This window comes from Oncorhynchus mykiss, chromosome 25 (genome assembly GCF_057628025.1).
Source record: "Oncorhynchus mykiss isolate SJ-2025 chromosome 25, ASM5762802v1, whole genome shotgun sequence".
NCBI lineage: Eukaryota > Metazoa > Chordata > Actinopteri > Salmoniformes > Salmonidae > Oncorhynchus > Oncorhynchus mykiss.
The window spans coordinates 7,369,691-7,388,739 of record NC_143046.1 but is presented as its reverse complement, the minus strand read 5'-3'; the positions used below and the strand labels follow the sequence as shown (position 1 = coordinate 7,388,739).

General features: G+C 43.1%; 1 protein-coding gene across 2 annotated transcripts in view; it reads left to right on the top strand.

Moving 5' to 3' along the window:
- The window catches only part of LOC110504506 (TSC22 domain family protein 3), a 77,400-nt gene extending 59,445 nt beyond the window's left edge, over nucleotides 1–17,955 (top strand). Inside the window, exons 1-3 of one of the 2 annotated variants that reach the window (XM_021583260.3) lie at nucleotides 14,254–14,639; nucleotides 15,352–15,403; nucleotides 16,198–17,955. In XM_021583260.3, the coding sequence (XP_021438935.1) occupies nucleotides 14,518–14,639; nucleotides 15,352–15,403; nucleotides 16,198–16,503 (480 nt within the window). In that variant the 5' untranslated portion in view covers nucleotides 14,254–14,517 and the 3' untranslated portion in view covers nucleotides 16,504–17,955. Of the gene's footprint in view, nucleotides 1–14,253; nucleotides 14,640–15,351; nucleotides 15,404–16,197 lie in introns of those variants that run through there. The other variant, XM_021583258.3, reaches the window with a different exon arrangement.
- Nucleotides 17,956–19,049: the final 1,094 nt, after the last annotated feature.

The following is a 19,049-nucleotide window of genomic DNA, read 5'->3' as shown; positions in this document are numbered from 1 at the left end:
GACTCTTCCAGATCTGCCAGTCGACCAGACTCTTCCAGATCTGCCAGTCGACCAGACTCTTCCAGATCTGCCAGTCGACCAGACTCTTCCAGATCCGCCAGTCGACCAGACTCTTCCGGATCCGCCAGTCGACCAGACTCTTCCGGATCCGCCAATCGACCAGACTCTTCCGGATCCGCCAGTCAGCCAGGATCTTCCGGATCCGCCAGTCAGCCAGGATCTTCCAGAACCGCCAGCCAGCCAGGATCTGCCGGATCCAACCACCTGCCTGAGCTTCTTCTCAGTGCTGAGCTTCTTCTCAGTGCTGAGCTTCTTCTCAGTGCTGAGCTTCCTCTCAGGGCTGAGCTACCCATCTGTCCCGAGTTACCTCTGTCCCAAGCTGTCCCTCTGTCCCATGTTATCATTGTGGTGGGTAACCTATTTAGGGACGTTTAGGAGGGGGATTAAAACTGTCATGGAGTGGGGTCCACGTCCAGCGCCAGAGCCGCCACCGCGGACAGATGCCCACCCAGACCCTACCCTATAGGTTCAGGTTTTGCGGCCGGAGTCCGCACCTTGGGGGGGGGGGGTACTGTCACGCCCTGACCATAGTTTACTTTGTATTTTCTATGTTTTGATTGGTCAGGGTGTGATCTGAGTGGGCATTCTATGTTTCATGTCTTGTTTGTCTATTTCTATGTTCAGCCTGATATGGTTCTCAGTCAGAGGCAGGTGTTCGTCATTGTCTCTGATTGGGAACCATATTTAGGTAGCCTGGGGTTCACTGTGTGTTTGTGGGTGATTGTTCCTGTCCTTAGTGTTAGTTTGCACCAGTTTAGGCTGTTTCGGTTTTCATTACATTTATTATTTTGCACTGTTTGTATTTAGATTCGTGTTGCTATAGTCACAATAAACATGGATCGTAATCTACACGCCGCATTTTGGTCCGACTCTCCTTCTCATAAAGAAAACCGTTACAGACAGTTTCAAGAGGTCTGCTATAATACTGAGAGACAGTTTCAAGAGGTCTGCTATAACACTGAGGGACAGTTTCAAGAGGTCTGCTATAATACTGAGAGACAGTTTCAAGAGGTCTGCTATAATACTGAGAGACAGTTTCAAGAGGTCTGCTATAATACTGAGAGACAGTTTCAAGAGGTCTGCTATAATACTGAGAGACAGTTTCAAGAGGTCTGCTATAACACTGAGGGACAGTTTCAAGAGGTCTGCTATAACACTGAGAGACAGTTTCAAGAGGTCTGCTATAATACTGAGAGACAGTTTCAAGAGGTCTGCTATAATACTGAGAGACAGTTTCAAGAGGTCTGCTATAATACTGAGGGACAGTTTCAAGAGGTCTGCTATAATACTGAGGGACAGTTTCAAGAGGTCTGCTATAATACTGAGAGACAGTTTCAAGAGGTCTGCTATAACACTGAGAGACAGTTTCAAGAGGTCTGATATAATACTGAGAGACAGTTTCAAGAGGTCTGCTATAATACTGAGAGACAGTTTCAAGAGGTCTGCTATAACACTGAGAGACAGTTTCAAGAGGTCTGCTATAATACTGAGAGACAGTTTCAAGAGGTCTGCTCTAATACTGAGAGACAGTTTCAAGAGGTCTGCTATAATACTGAGAGACAGTTTCAAGAGGTCTGCTATAATACTGAGAGACAGTTTCAAGAGGTCTGCTCTAATACTGAGAGACAGTTTCAAGAGGTCTGCTATAATACTGAGAGACAGTTTCAAGAGGTCTGCTATAACACTGAGAGACAGTTTCAAGAGGTCTGCTATAATAATGAGAGACAGTTTCAAGAGGTCTGCTATAATACTGAGAGACAGTTTCAAGAGGTCTGTCATAGTACTAAGAGACAGTTTCAAGAGGTCTGCTATAATACTGAGAGACAGTTTCAAGAGGTCTGCTATAACACTGAGAGACAGTTTCAAGAGGTCTGCTATTATACTGAGAGACAGTTTCAAGAGGTCTGATATAATACTGAGAGACAGTTTCAAGAGGTCTGCTATAATTCTGAGAGACAGTTTCAAGAGGTCTGCTATAATACTGAGAGACAGTTTCAAGTGGTCTGTCATTTTTGTGCCTCTGGTAGTTAGCCAGACCTTCTAAAACCTAACCTTTCCTATAGCTATCAATCATGCACCTGGGGTCACCACCTCCCACAGTAACACATTAATTACCAGGGGTGTGGAAGGAAAGCCCTGTTGACCTGCCAAAGTAACACATGAATTACCAGGGGTGTGGAAGGATAGCCCTGTTGATCTGCCACAGTAAGACATGAATTACCAGGGGTGTGGAAGGAAAGCCCTGTTGCCCTGCCACAGTAACACATGAATTACCAGGGGTGTGGAAGGAAAGCCCTGTTGACCTGCCACAGTAACACATGAATTACCAGGGGTATGGAAGGAAAGCCCTGTTGACCTGCCACAGCTCAGTTGATGGTTTCTACAGATACTCTATGGACCAACAAGACTGACACAAAGTATCATCTTCAACCTTGTGTAATGTAATGCCCTTGTTTTTGACACGATGTCCTGCTTCAGCTTGTTTAAAATGTGAATAACAACTGTAACAGGTATGAACAGTACTTCCACAGTACAATATATCTCTCTACATTTGTCTTAGCATTTTGCCCAGGTACAAAAGAGTGCCAAAGGAAACCGAGCACGCCCCATTTCTGTCAAACTGGATTGACTCACTTCTTGAGACGACCTTGACATTTTCCAGGGAATTACCATTGATCTGTCCCTGTGTTCCCACCATGTCAGGAAATATCTGTATGGATATGTGTGTCATTAGTCTGCATTACAATATGTTGGCACTGTGGGATCACAGTGTGTGATCAACATCATTCAGAATGACGTGTCAAATGTCAATCTAGCTACAGTTTATATCTGACATGGTATGTTATATTATATCTGACATTATCTGACATATATCTAATAGTTTATACTGTATCTTACATCCAAAAAAATGGAATTTCAAAGACTTGAACTTGAACATATGACAACTGCTTCGGAGGCATAACACTGAGAGACAGTTTCAAGAGGTCTGCTATAATACTGAGAGACAGTTTCAAGAGGTCTGCTATAACACTGAGGGACAGTTTCAAGAGGTCTGCTATAATACTGAGAGACAGTTTCAAGAGGTCTGCTATAACACTGAGAGACAGTTTCAAGAGGTCTGCTATAACACTGAGAGACAGTTTCAAGAGGTCTGTCATAGTACTAAGAGACAGTTTCAAGAGGTCTGCTATAATACTGAGAGACAGTTTCAAGAGGTCTGCTATAATACTGAGAGACAGTTTCAAGAGGTCTGTCATAGTACTAAGAGACAGTTTCAAGAGGTCTGCTATAATACTGAGAGACAGTTTCAAGAGGTCTGCTATAACACTGAGAGACAGTTTCAAGAGGTCTGCTATAATACTGAGAGACAGTTTCAAGAGGCCTGCTATAATACTGAGAGACAGTTTCAAGAGGTCTGCTATAATACTGAGAGACAGTTTCAAGAGGTCTGCTATAACACTGAGAGACAGTTTCAAGAGGTCTGCTATAACACTGAGAGACAGTTTCAAGAGGTCTGCTATAACACTGAGAGACAGTTTCAAGAGGTGTGCTATAATACTGAGAGACAGTTTCAAGAGGTCTGCTATAACACTGAGAGACAGTTTCAAGAGGTCTGCTATAATACTGAGAGACAGTTTCAAGAGGTCTGCTATAACACTGAGAGACAGTTTCAAGAGGTCTGCTATAATACTGAGAGACAGTTTCAAGAGGTCTGCTATAACACTGAGAGACAGTTTCAAGAGGTCTGCTATAATACTGAGAGACAGTTTCAAGAGGTCTGCTATAACACTGAGAGACAGTTTCAAGAGGTCTGATATAATACTGAGAGACAGTTTCAAGAGGTCTGATATAATACTGAGAGACAGTTTCAAGAGGTCTGCTATAATACTGAGAGACAGTTTCAAGAGGCCTGCCCTAATACTGAGAGACAGTTTCAAGAGGTCTGCTATAACACTGAGAGACAGTTTCAAGAGGTCTGCTATAATACTGAGAGACAGTTTCAAGAGGTCTGCTATAATACTGAGAGACAGTTTCAAGAGGTCTGCTATAACACTGAGAGACAGTTTCAAGAGGTCTGCTATAATACTGAGAGACAGTTTCAAGAGGTCTGCTATAATACTGAGAGACAGTTTCAAGAGGTCTGCTATAACACTGAGAGACAGTTTCAAGAGGTCTGCTATAATACTGAGAGACAGTTTCAAGAGGTCTGCTATAATACTGAGAGACAGTTTCAAGAGGTCTGTCACTTTGTGCCTCTGGTAGTTAGCCAGACCTTCTAAAACCTAACCTTTCCTATAGCTATCAATCATGCACCTGGTCACACCACCTCCCACAGTAACACGTGAATTACCAGGGGTGTGGAAGGAAAGCCCTGTTGACCTCCCACAGTAACACATGAATTGCCAGGGGTGTGGAAGGAAAGCCCTGTTGACCTGCCACAGTAGCACGTGAATTACCAGGGGTGTGGAAGGAAAGCCCTTTAGACCTGTCACAGTAACACATTAACACATGTTGTGATACAGCATGGAATTGAACCGTGGTCTGTAAAGACGCCTCTAGCACTGTGATGCAGTGCCTTAGACCGCTGTGCCACTCGGTCAGACCCAACATACTGCAGAGCTTGGCTGCATGTTCCATGTCACAGAACAATGAATGACTCGTGTTTCATTACAAACACAAACAGGGTTTCATTCAACAATAGAGATCGTTATGACAATTAGTTATGCCTCTCTGAGACAGTTAGAGAAGATTTACTCCAGTCTGTTGCACAACAGATTCCATCAGTACTCAATACATTAAAACCGTTTTAGAAATGTTTCAGATTAAAGAATTTTCCCTCATTGTAAATGAGGTTCACATTCAGTGCAAGGCCAGCTGTTGCGTGACAATGGTTGCTGATGGTATGGGCCTAATACGGCCCTGGAACATCACACGATGAGTGCCACTGTGTGCTGCGTTGTGCGTAGGCTTTGGCCCACATCCAGAGGTATCCTCGTCAGTTTTCTCTTTGTGTTTTGAGAGAGATCGCTGAGAAAAAAACAGAAACAATGGTGAATAACAGAACAGTGAAAGCATCCCTGTCTCTCCACTATCCTCTCATTCGTTTGTTGGTCATTGGGATGGGAGCCTGTCGGTCGCGTCCCCGCGTTGTCCCACTCCCTAGCCAGGCCAGAAGCAGACCACCTCTCCCATCCCCTGGGCCAGCCCAGCAAACCATCCAGCGACTAGCCGAGCCGCCTGCTGCCGTCCCAGCCCCACTGCAGACACAGAGGCGTCTGAGCAGCGTTGCGAGAGCCATGAACTACCACTACCAACCCCCCTACTCACCTAGTCTGTCCCAGAGGGGGTATCGGCGGTAAGTGGTGGTCGGAGCACGTTCAGCATGTGTTCAGAACCTTTTTTGGAGCGTGTGGATGGTTGAATGTGTCATTACGTTGTCAAGAGAAAGGTGATTGGTTGGTTTGTTGAGGAGGTACAGGGACTGGCAGGAATAGTAGGGAAGGTTGAAATTTGGTTGGTTTGTTGAGGAGGTACAGGGACTGGCAGGAATAGTAGGGCAGGTTGACATTTGGTTGGTTTGTTGAGGAGGTACAGGGACTGGCAGGAATAGTAGGGCAGGTTGACATTTGGTTGGTTTGTTGAGGAGGTACAGGGACTGGCAGGAATAGTAGGGCAGGTTGACATTTGGTTGGTTTGTTGAGGAGGTACAGGGACTGGCAGGAATAGTAGGGAAGGTTGACATTTGGTTGGTTTGTTGAGGAGGTACAGGGACTGGCAGGAATAGTAGGGAAGGTTGACATTTGGTTGGTTTGTTGAGGAGGTACAGGGACAGGCAGGAATAGTAGGGAAGGTTGACATTTGTTAGGTTTGTTGAGGAGGTACAGGGACAGGCAGGAATAGTAGGGCAGGTTGACATTTGGTTGGTTTGTTGAGGAGGTACAGGGACTGGCAGGAATAGTAGGGCAGGTTGACATTTGGTTGGTTTGTTGAGGAGGTACAGGGACTGGCAGGAATAGTAGGGCAGGTTGACATTTGGTTGGTTTGTTGAGGAGGTACAGGGACAGGCAGGAATAGTAGGGAAGGTTGACATTTGGTTGGTTTGTTGAGGAGGTACAGGGACAGGCAGGAATAGTAGGGCAGGTTGACATTTGGTTGGTTTGTTGAGGAGGTACAGGGACAGGCAGGAATAGTAGGGAAGGTTGACATTTGGTTGGTTTGTTGAGGAGGTACAGGGACTGGCAGGAATAGTAGGGAAGGTTGACATTTGGTTGGTTTGTTGAGGAGGTACAGGGACTGGCAGGAATAGTAGGGAAGGTTGACATTTGGTTGATTTGTAACAGGTTAATAAACACTGGGGAAGTCATACTCCTCCATAACATTTAATCAAATTGGTCTGGAAGTCTGGATGTATAACATACTAATATACGTATGTCTGTATATAAAATACTGAACCATTCTGTTTGATAAGAAAGGGAAAAACTGTCCTTATTATTCTTTCTTAGACCCTTGTATTGTTGCCAGTAGGACAGTGGATCCATTGTCTATGGGTGAAGAACATGCATTGTTTTTACAGAGAAGAAGAGTCTGTCAGAGACATCCCCCCCCCCTTTTCTCTATGTGACAAACTGATGGCTTGTGATTTGGTTTTCATTGTATGTCTCACTCCCACTTGTCAGTTCATGCATTTATGCTATTCTCTGCATCGTAGAGGCTTACCTTCAGGATGAGTAGTTGTGATTTCTCCCATGAATGCTAAGCACAGGATATTCCATATACTCCATGGTCTGTCTGACAATTTTTACACGTAATGTTAAACTCATAATTCCTCTGGGCTACAGAGGCCCAAGGCGTTGGGACCCCATGGTGACCTCCAGAGGCGAATAGATATTCTAGGCTACATCCTAAAGATAATAGTGCACTACTTTTGACCAAAGCCTTGGGCCTCTGGAGGTCACCATGGGGATCCAAAGCCCTGCTCTGGTCAAAAGTAGTGCATTATTTGGGAAGTACACATTGCCAAAGCCTTGGGCCTCTGGAGGTCACCATGGGGTCCCAAAGCCTTGGACCTCTGGAGGTCACCATGGGGTCCCAAAGCCTTGGGCCTCTGGAGGTCACCATGGGGTCCCAAAGCCTTGGGCCTCTGGAGGTCACCATGGGGATCCAAAGCCTTGGGCCACTGGAGGTCACCATGGGGTCCCAAAGCCTTGGGCCACTGGAGGTCACCATGGGGTCCCAAAGCATTGGGCCACTGGAGGTCACCATGGGGATCCAAAGCCTTGGGCCACTGGAGGTCACCATGGGGTCCCAAAGTCTTGGGCCTCTGGAGGTCACCATGGGGATCCAAAGCTTTGGGCCACTGGAGGTCACCATGGGGTCCCAAAGCCTTGGGCCTCTGGAGGTCACCATGGGGTCCCAAAGCCTTGGGCCTCTGGAGCTCACCATGGGGATCCAAAGCCTTGGGACTCTGGAGGTCACCATGGAGTCCCAAAGCCTTGGGCCTCTGGAGGTCACCATGGGGTCCCAAAGCCTTGGGCCTCTGGAGGTCACCATGGGGTCCCAAAGCCTTGGGCCTCTGGAGCTCACCATGGGGATCCAGATGAGAGATACGGAGAGACTAAATTGTTAGAATGTGTTTTGCTGGGCTCTCTGACTAGGACATCTGATGGAAAGTCTGGCTCAACCCCTAACTGGCTGTATCATGACTCATAGATCCAGAGATGTGTACCAAATGGCACCCTTTTCCCTGTAAAGTGCTCTATTTATGAGCAGAGTCCTATGTGCCCTGGTCAAAAGTAGTGCATTATGGGGAAATATACTGCCCTTTGGGAGGCTCTGTAATGAGTCATAGATCCTGCTGGTCCCTTTAGGCTGGAGCACACTTATCTCAATGGACGCTGGCTGACAGTTTCCCTTATAGCATATAAACGCTAGGAAGACTCAGGGTAATATGACTGAGGAGAATATAAACAGTAGGAAGACTCAGGGTAATATGACTGAGGAGAATATAAACAGTAGGAAGACTCAGGGTAATATGACTGAGGAGAATATAAACAGTAGGACTCATTGTTGGTCAAACACCAGTACTTTGTTTACATTCTCATGGTGTGAGGTATAAGAAATACACCTCTCTCTCTCTCCCCCCCCCCTCTCTCTCTCTTTGTCCTTCTCGCTGTCCCTATCTCTCTCTCCTTCTCCACCCCCCCTCTCTCTCCCTCTCACTATCCCTCTCTCTCCCTCTCTATCTCTCCTTCTCCATCCCCCCTCTCTCTTTCTCCCTCTCCCTCTCTCTGTCCCTCTCTCTCCCTCCAGTATTTAGATTGGAAACAGCACATTACACCTTTTTAAAATACCAGTACAAAGCCATGACCCCTGTGACTACCCCCCCAGTGCAAGGGTTATTAAACTTTTCCAGCCTGAGACCCAAATGAGAAATTCTGTGTTTTTCCTGGGACCCAAGCTTAGGAACATATGCAACTATACATAAATATTGGTACATTTCATTTCCCTTATGCCTAAAACAAATGCAATATAGACAAAAACAAAGAACAATGAAATACCATATAAATAACTAGTCAGTTTATTTCCCCCATTAAAAACTCTTACATATCTGTCTATGTTGGAACTGTTGCCGTTAAAATTCAATAAATCATTTTAATTCTGAACTGGAATGAAAGGATTGATCCCATCACACAGACGAGTAACAAAACACACACACAGGCTTTATGATAGTGAAACTCTAAGTAACAGTACAGATGAACAATGATCAGGCCTACTGTAGATCTTACTGTAGAAATTATTGTTGAAAGAAAGTCTAGGTTGGGGCTGTTGCTGTTTTTTTTCTTCTGTGTTTACCTCAAAAAAAAATATATCTTGTTTCAATCAGTTTATTCAAGTTAAGAATAAAAATGATGACTTGTATTTTAACAGCAACGGTTTCAACCTAGACTTGTTTTCAACAAGAACTTCTACAGTAAAAGGTACAGTAGGCCTGATAATTTCTACAGTAAGATGTACAGTAGGCCTGATCATTTCTACAGTAAGATGTACAGTAGGCCTGATCAATTCTACAGTAAGATGTATAGTAGGCCTGATCAATTCTACAGTAAGATGTACAGTAGGCCTGATCATTTCTACAGTAAGATGGACAGTAGGCCTGATCATTTCTACAGTAAGATGTACAGTAGGCCTGATCATTTCTACAGTAAGATGTACAGTAGGCCTGATCATTTATACAGTAAGATGTACAGTAGGCCTGATCAATTCTACAGTAAGATGTACAGTAGGCCTGATCAATTCTACAGTAAGATGTACAGTAGGCCTGATCAATTCTACAGTAAGATGTACAGTAGGCCTGATAATTTCTACAGTAAGATGTACAGTAGGCCTGATCATTTCTACAGTAAGATGTACAGTAGGCCTGATCAATTCTACAGTAAGATGTACAGTAGGCCTGATCATTTCTACAGTAAGATGTACAGTAGGCCTGATCATTTCTACAGTAAGATGTACAGTAGGCCTGATCAACTCTACAGTAAGATGTACAGTAGGCCTGATCAATTCTACAGTAAGATGTACAGTAGGCCTGATCAATTCTACAGTAAGATGTACAGTAGGCCTGATCAATTCTACAGTAAGATGTACAGTAGGCCTGATCATTTCTACAGTAAGATGTACAGTAGGCCTGATAATTTCTACAGTAAGATGTACAGTAGGCCTGATCATTTCTACAGTAAGATGTACAGTAGGCCTGATCATTTCTACAGTAAGATGTACAGTAGGCCTGGTCAATTCTACAGTAAGATGTACAGTAGGCCTGATCAATTCTACAGTAAGATGTACAGTAGGCCTGATAATTTCTACAGTAAGATGTACAGTAGGCCTGATCATTTCTACAGTAAGATGTACAGTAGGCCTGATCAATTCTACAGTAAGATGTATAGTAGGCCTGATCATTTCTACAGTAAGATGTACAGTAGGCCTGATCATTTCTACAGTAAGATGGACAGTAGGCCTGATCATTTCTACAGTAAGATGTACAGTAGGCCTGATCATTTCTACAGTAAGATGTACAGTAGGCCTGATCATTTCTACAGTAAGATGGACAGTAGGCCTGATCAATTCTACAGTAAGATGTACAGTAGGCCTGATCAATTCTACAGTAAGATGTACAGTAGGCCTGATCAATTCTACAGTAAGATGTACAGTAGGCCTGATCATTTCTACAGTAAGATGTACAGTAGGCCTGATCATTTCTACAGTAAGATGTACAGTAGGCCTGATCAATTCTACAGTAAGATGTACAGTAGGCCTGATCATTTCTACAGTAAGATGTACAGTAGGCCTGATCATTTCTACAGTAAGATGTACAGTAGGCCTGATCAACTCTACAGTAAGATGTACAGTAGGCCTGATCAATTCTACAGTAAGATGTACAGTAGGCCTGATCAATTCTACAGTAAGATGTACAGTAGGCCTGATCAATTCTACAGTAAGATGTACAGTAGGCCTGATCATTTCTACAGTAAGATGTACAGTAGGCCTGATAATTTCTACAGTAAGATGTACAGTAGGCCTGATCATTTCTACAGTAAGATGTACAGTAGGCCTGATCATTTCTACAGTAAGATGTACAGTAGGCCTGGTCAATTCTACAGTAAGATGTACAGTAGGCCTGATCAATTCTACAGTAAGATGTACAGTAGGCCTGATAATTTCTACAGTAAGATGTACAGTAGGCCTGATCATTTCTACAGTAAGATGTACAGTAGGCCTGATGAATTCTACAGTAAGATGTATAGTAGGCCTGATCATTTCTACAGTAAGATGTACAGTAGGCCTGATCATTTCTACAGTAAGATGGACAGTAGGCCTGATCATTTCTACAGTAAGATGTACAGTAGGCCTGATCATTTCTACAGTAAGATGTACAGTAGGCCTGATCATTTCTACAGTAAGATGTACAGTAGGCCTGATCATTTCTACAGTAAGATGTACAGTAGGCCTGATCATTTCTACAGTAAGATGTACAGTAGGCCTGATCATTTCTACAGTAAGATGTACAGTAGGCCTGATCAATTCTACAGTAAGATGTACAGTAGGCCTGATCAATTCTACAGTAAGATGTACAGTAGGCCTGATCAATTCTACAGTAAGATGTACAGTAGGCCTGATCAATTCTACAGTAAGATGTACAGTAGGCCTGATCATTTCTACAGTAAGATGTACAGTAGGCCTGATAATTTCTACAGTAAGATGTACAGTAGGCCTGATCATTTCTACAGTAAGATGTACAGTAGGCCTGATCAATTCTACAGTAAGATGTACAGTAGGCCTGATCAATTCTACAGTAAGATGTACAGTAGGCCTGATCAATTCTACAGTAAGATGTACAGTAGGCCTGATAATTTCTACAGTAAGATGTACAGTAGGCCTGATCATTTCTACAGTAAGATGTACAGTAGGCCTGATCAATTCTACAGTAAGATGTATAGTAGGCCTGATCATTTCTACAGTAAGATGTACAGTAGGCCTGATCATTTCTACAGTAAGATGTACAGTAGGCCTGATCAATTCTACAGTAAGATGTACAGTAGGCCTGATCAATTCTACAGTAAGATGTACAGTAGGCCTGATCATTTCTACAGTAAGATGTACAGTAGGCCTGATAATTTCTACAGTAAGATGTACAGTAGGCCTGATCATTTCTACAGTAAGATGTACAGTAGGCCTGATCAATTCTACAGTAAGATGTACAGTAGGCCTGATAATTTCTACAGTAAGATGTACAGTAGGCCTGATCATTTCTACAGTAAGATGTACAGTAGGCCTGATGAATTCTACAGTAAGATGTATAGTAGGCCTGATCATTTCTACAGTAAGATGTACAGTAGGCCTGATCATTTCTACAGTAAGATGGACAGTAGGCCTGATCATTTCTACAGTAAGATGTACAGTAGGCCTGATCATTTCTACAGTAAGATGTACAGTAGGCCTGATCATTTCTACAGTAAGATGTACAGTAGGCCTGATCATTTCTACAGTAAGATGTACAGTAGGCCTGATCATTTCTACAGTAAGATGTACAGTAGGCCTGATCATTTCTACAGTAAGATGTACAGTAGGCCTGATCAATTCTACAGTAAGATGTACAGTAGGCCTGATCAATTCTACAGTAAGATGTACAGTAGGCCTGATCAATTCTACAGTAAGATGTACAGTAGGCCTGATCAATTCTACAGTAAGATGTACAGTAGGCCTGATCATTTCTACAGTAAGATGTACAGTAGGCCTGATAATTTCTACAGTAAGATGTACAGTAGGCCTGATCATTTCTACAGTAAGATGTACAGTAGGCCTGATCAATTCTACAGTAAGATGTACAGTAGGCCTGATCAATTCTACAGTAAGATGTACAGTAGGCCTGATCAATTCTACAGTAAGATGTACAGTAGGCCTGATAATTTCTACAGTAAGATGTACAGTAGGCCTGATCATTTCTACAGTAAGATGTACAGTAGGCCTGATCAATTCTACAGTAAGATGTATAGTAGGCCTGATCATTTCTACAGTAAGATGTACAGTAGGCCTGATCATTTCTACAGTAAGATGTACAGTAGGCCTGATCAATTCTACAGTAAGATGTACAGTAGGCCTGATCAATTCTACAGTAAGATGTACAGTAGGCCTGATCATTTCTACAGTAAGATGTACAGTAGGCCTGATAATTTCTACAGTAAGATGTACAGTAGGCCTGATCATTTCTACAGTAAGATGTACAGTAGGCCTGATCAATTCTACAGTAAGATGTACAGTAGGCCTGATCATTTCTACAGTAAGATGTACAGTAGGCCTGATCACTTCTACAGTGAGATGTACAGTAGGCCTGATCATTTCTACAGTGAGATGTACAGTAGGCCTGATCATTTCTACAGTGAGATGTACAGTAGGCCTGATCACTTCTACACTCATCGGTGTATTGGCTTTTCATGACGATTGAGCTCAGTCAGAACTTGTTGCGAGCGTGAACCCAACAGCCTTGTTGGGTTCTAAGCCTGGCAGCTCCACAGCACAGCGTGAAATCACCAGTGACAGATAAATTATGTCTTTCCTCACAAAATGGTTGACAGTACACCTTTTTTTGTGTGTGTCTTATATGAACTAAAATTAGCAACACAAATGGGTGTTGGAGGTGTTAAAGTTGTAACTGTGTTGCTATGCAGTGAAAGCCCATAGCAACAAGGCAGCTAGTATGGTGCATGCACTGGGTAGAGCTATGTATGACAGTATTGACCCCTATAAGATGTCCTTATGCTGGTAACTCTTGCCTGATAGTGAGGATATTTTAGGACAACAAAACCACATTGCGTATTACAAATTAACTCTAATATATTTAATTCCATTGTTCAAAAATAAATAAAAAACGCTCCCCAAGTAGGCTCGTTATTTGTCCTCCTAAAAATATAACACCCGTAAATATTATGAACAATTTCAACTCTCGGCCACCAGGGGGTAGCAGAGTTCTAGAGGAAACGATGGAAAATAACCAGAGCCTTGCAGTGGCTGGAAAAGTACCCTTATGGATAAGGAGTTCCCCAAAACTTCCTTTTGTACATGCCGCACTATGTCTTCTACTATTACACCTGCAAAAACAAAACTCAAAACAACAAACATTATGTCAACATCCTGTTATAAACCAATAATACATGCGTTAGTAGTGCATTCAATATATCCAGATTCTAGTTTGCCTCTATTGGCTAGGTTTCATAATATCGCCATACTGTTTGTTGCACATGGTCACTGACAAACTAACGATTGAATGGAAAAATAGGATTTAATAGGTATACGAGGCCTATAATACTTAAACATAATTCCGTTGTAGCATTCCTTTAAACGTATTTTTAGCTGATGTAAAACAACAACGAAATAAACAAGCTAAATCATTCCTAGTCTGTATATGACATGTTATACAACCAAAACCATTTACTCAAAAAAAAAATACGCATAAAGAAACATTTTAAGAAACATTTATTTAGCCTATTTGCTTCAAGGTGTCAATGAATTCGGTCTGCGGGACAACTGAGTTCTTACTGTGTTTGTAGGAGTTCAAAAACGGGTCAGAAAAAGGGGGCAGATGGGAACTCACTCCACGGCGGATTTGCATAATGTATTCTGGCGTCAGGTGACGTCAGGATTCAGTTCAACTATAAAGGCCCCCCGGTGGCAGAAATAGATTCACTCGCTGAAACTTAACGTGTCTCCTCCTGTCACCGACATCAACCTTACCGCACAACGCACAGCTCAACTCACAACAAAAGCAACCGAATCGAGTCGTGCAGTCAGTCGAGTGATTAAACTGAATACAGTAACCCCGGATTGGTATCTATCTAGGTAGATTTATCTACTCAACCAGTCGCAAACGTGGCGAGAAGCATTATACAAACGGGTCTACTGCTGAACATGAGTACGGAGATCTTCAAAACGCCAATGGAGGTTGCTGTCTATCAGTTGCATAACTTCAGCATCTCCTTCTTCTCCTCGTTAGTAGGAGGAGATGTGGTGTCTGTAAAACTCGACAACAGGTAAATAAGATAACCGCACTGGATTTAGTGTGCTATTGATGCGTCATTTGTGCGTAATAGATTTCATTACAATATTTCATCAAAATTGTTGTAATTCGAGATTGAAATAGTCATGTGTATTTATTTGCAAATAGACTAAACAAATCCCGGTTATGCCGGTATTCGTTACGATATCATTAGAAATACCGTAATGCTGTGCAGTCTGAGTAATGGAATTTGACTCCAGCCTGTCGCATATATCCTCCGGGTGCGTCTTCAAACACAAAAGTAGATGGAGTGGATTGAGTATCTTGAAACGATCTCGATATTATGTCATCCTTTGCAGTGCGCAACAATGTGTCTAGTTAGCTAGGTTGCAAAATAAAAAATACGGAATTGTAGGTCAAGGGTGATGCAGACAGGCTGTTTATTTCATACACATGTCCAATCTAAAATAAGTTCAGAGTCGGAGCAAGGTTCATTCGTGGACAGAAATGGCCTAAACACAAATTAAACAAACAGTTGTGGTGGTGGCATTACATGGCAATTGCGTCTAAAAAAAACAAGACTAAATTGTATCTTGGTTCTGGATCTGGTGCCATAAAGGCAGTCTGGCGTCAGCATGAGAGCATAAAGTCTGCTGCGACTTACTAGGCCTCCCGTTTGTTCGTTTTGATCTAATGCATTGATTTGATATGTTGACTTATGGCATCTCTTCTTCTCTCCTCCACAGTGCCTCGGGTGCTAGCGTTGTTGCCATTGACAACAAGATAGAGCAGGCAATGGTATGTATCACAAGCAGCATTATACACTTTATCATCATCATCATCATAATAAGCCAATAAAAGTAGACTGGGCTGTTCTATATCCCATCACGTTCATGCACTATGCCCGTAGTAATCATATACAGTACGTTGGTAAGCATAGTAGACTAATCTTTAGTCAACTCCATAAGTATATTATCCTGGCCAGGTCGCAGTTGTAAAAGAGAACTTGTTCTCAACTGGCAACCTGGTTAAAGAAAGGTGAAATTAATCAAATAGTACAGTAGAAGCTTCAGGTTTTAATGTCCCAGGGACAAATAGAGTGAAATACCTTTCTTGCAAAATCAAAACCCAACAATTCAATAATCAATAACAATGTATTACTAGAACAAAACAAAAAAAAACACAAGAAATACACTAAGTAAGTAAGTATACTAAAAAGTCAGTTGAAATACCATATTTACAATATGCAGGGATACTAGAGAGATGGAACTATACGTGCCTGCAGCATTGGGTGGCTACAGTGCCATGTGATGTGGCATGTGACTATGTTCTTTCTGCTGTGTTCTGAGTCAGACAGGTACAGCAGTCAGGCTATTAAATATTTAGTTTACTGATACACTTTGGACCTTAATACAGGCCATATGGGTACAAATCTCTGTATCCATATGGCCTGTTACCACAAGTGTTTGTAAGGTACAGTAGGTTAAAGCTTATGCTTGGATAGATTTAGTTTGTATGAGTTGCACAGAACTCTCTCTCTCTCTAAACAGACGTCTCTAACAGTAGATCTCATTCCTTCTCTCCTATCTTAGGATCTGGTGAAGAACCACCTGATGTATGCAGTCAGGGAGGAAGTAGAGATCCTCAAGGAGCAGATCAGAGAGCTGGCTGAGAAGAACAACCAGCTAGAACGTGAGAACAGCCTTCTGAAGAACCTGGCCAGTCCAGAACAGATGGAGAGCTTCCGCGAACGGGTTCCGTCCGACTCAGACGCTCTGGTCCCCCTGCGGCTGGACAACCAGTACCAGCAGCAGGCTCAGCAGTACCAGCAACAGGCCCAGATGGGACTCCATAACCCTGACCAGTCCTGCCACATCAGCGCTGGCTCTGCTGTGTAGGTGGTTCTGCCTTGGACAGTTGTAAACTAATCGTCACTGCCAACTTCAGTGAAGCTGTCTGTAGCAGACGATGAAACACAACGGAGCATGTGAAAAGGAGCTCTAACTAGCGGCTATAGGCTGAAGCTATAAGCTAAGATGATGAGCCTTTCCTACGACATCTAGACTATTTCTCTTTAGACAAAATATCTAAACGAGAGGGCTCACATGTAGCCAGTCGGAGAACGCTTGCATTGGGACAGAGGGGAGGCTCCGGCCTTCTGGGGCCAGGAGGGCCAACCCCTTCAGCCATTCTCTACCACCCCTGCTACAGAGGGGAGGCTCCGGCCTTCTGGGGCCAGGAGGGCCAACCCCTTCAGCCATTCTCTACTACCCCTGCTACAGAGGGGGGAGAGGGCTAAAAGACAGGGCTGGCCCGGGGATGCCTCTCCACGCCAGGGTGGCCCGTCCTCCAGCTTACCTCTCCAGGTCCAGCCAAGGAAAAAGGAAATCTTCCCCAAGACAGACAGACAGACGGCCTTCCAGTCTCTGCTAGACCCCCCCTATGTGGATTTCTTCTTCTGACAGTACAAGTTCTGAGGAGTCAGACAATATCTCTACTATCTTGTGACTGTTTCCACCTGTCCCACCATCTACTGACATTCTCCGTCAATATTCCTTAAGAAGAAGCAACGTGTCTTCGGGGGAAACCAAACCTGAGCTCCAGTACAACGAGTAGAGGAGAAGGAGGATCTAGGAGATCCTGGACTGTTGCTGGAGAAAGAGAGGCCTGTTGCTTCTCTATCTCAACCTCACTGCCGATAACTGATTGCCATAATCATGATTCAGATCATCATTACTTGTATTCTCTGCAGTTGGAGTTGTGTTGCTTTATGGGGGAAAATCCTGCTATTTTACTTTTCTTCTGATTCTGAACAAAATGGAATGCTTGTTAATAGGAGCGTTGTAACTGTTCAGATAAATGATTTATTATGGGGATGGAAGTATCTACTACCCAGAATGCCTAGCTCTGTACATTTTACTAACATGTTCAGAGTAGTGGGCTGGAGATGAATTTGAGCAGCTGATTTTTTTTTTTCTCTAAAGGCTGTGAATGCAGTCTTGACCTAGCAGACATGTTCTGAGTGTTCAGATGCCAACCTCAACTTGAATCAATGGCATGACTCTAGGTGCCTATCTCCAGAAGAGGAATAACACAGTTCCACAATGGACGTTTTGTGTTTTCTAACTACCAAAGACTTTGTCTCATTACTACTCCAAACGAAACCAAGCAACCTGGACCATGTGTACATCGTTCACAGGGAGGAGAACTCTTGTTAGCAGTAATGTTTAGTTTTTTTGATAAACGTTGGGTATTGTTGCTGTACTGTGTCCATGAAACAGGTATATATTTTAAAGTATGTAATGGATACAAAATGCACATTTGTAATAAACCCTAAGTTTACACCTAAAGCTATGTTTCCCTTTCAGTTGTTCTTACTCGAGGGCATTGCAATCTACATGGAGAGTAACACGATTATATCGTTTTTAAGCAATAAGGCACGAGGGGATGTGGTATATGGCCAATATACCACGGCTAAGGGCTGTTCTTAGGCATGACGCAACGCGGAATCCCTGCATACAGCCCTTAGCTGTGGTATATTGGCCATATACCACAAACCCCCGAGGTGCCTTATTGCTATTATAAACTGGTTATCAATGTAATTAGAGCACTAAATATACATGTTTTGTCATACCTGTGGTATGCGGTCTGATAGACCACGGCTGTCAGCCAATCAGCATCCAGGACTCAAACCACCCGGTTTATAATTAACTATTTAACATACAACAACTCATGTTAGCCATGCGATTAAGAGCTTCAAGAAACCACTGCTATTTGCTTTAAGATCGTATCTAAGTAACTATGCGAAAGTGAATAATTCCCCCCCCCAAGACAACATTTTACATCTAATTAATGATCATTTTAACAGAGGAACTAAATGCATCTTACAGGTGTAGGTCAAATGAAAATCAACAATATTTTCTTAAATATTAACTTTTCAAACAACTACGTATGTTAAATGTAACCTGAGCCTCAACGTAAGACTAGGGACCTGATGTAACCTCAGCCTCAACATAAGACTAGGGACCTGATGTAACCTCAGCCTCAACATAAGACTAGGGACCTGATGTAACCTCAGCCTCAACATAAGACTAGGGACCTGATGTAACCTCAGCCTCAACATAAGACTAGGGACCTGATGTAACCTCAGCCTCAACATTAGACTAGGGACCTGATGTAACCTCAGCCTCAACTTAAGACTAGGGACCTGATGTAACCTCAGCCTCAACATAAGACTAGGGACCTGATGTAACCTCAGCCTCAACATAAGACTAGGGACCTGATGTAACCTCAGCCTCAACATAAGACTAGGGACCTGATGTAACCTCAGCCTCAATTTAAGACTAGGGACCTGATGTAACCTCAGCCTCAACTTAAGACTAGGGACCTGATGTAACCTCAGCCTCAACTTAAGACTAGGGACCTGATGTAACCTCAGCCTCAA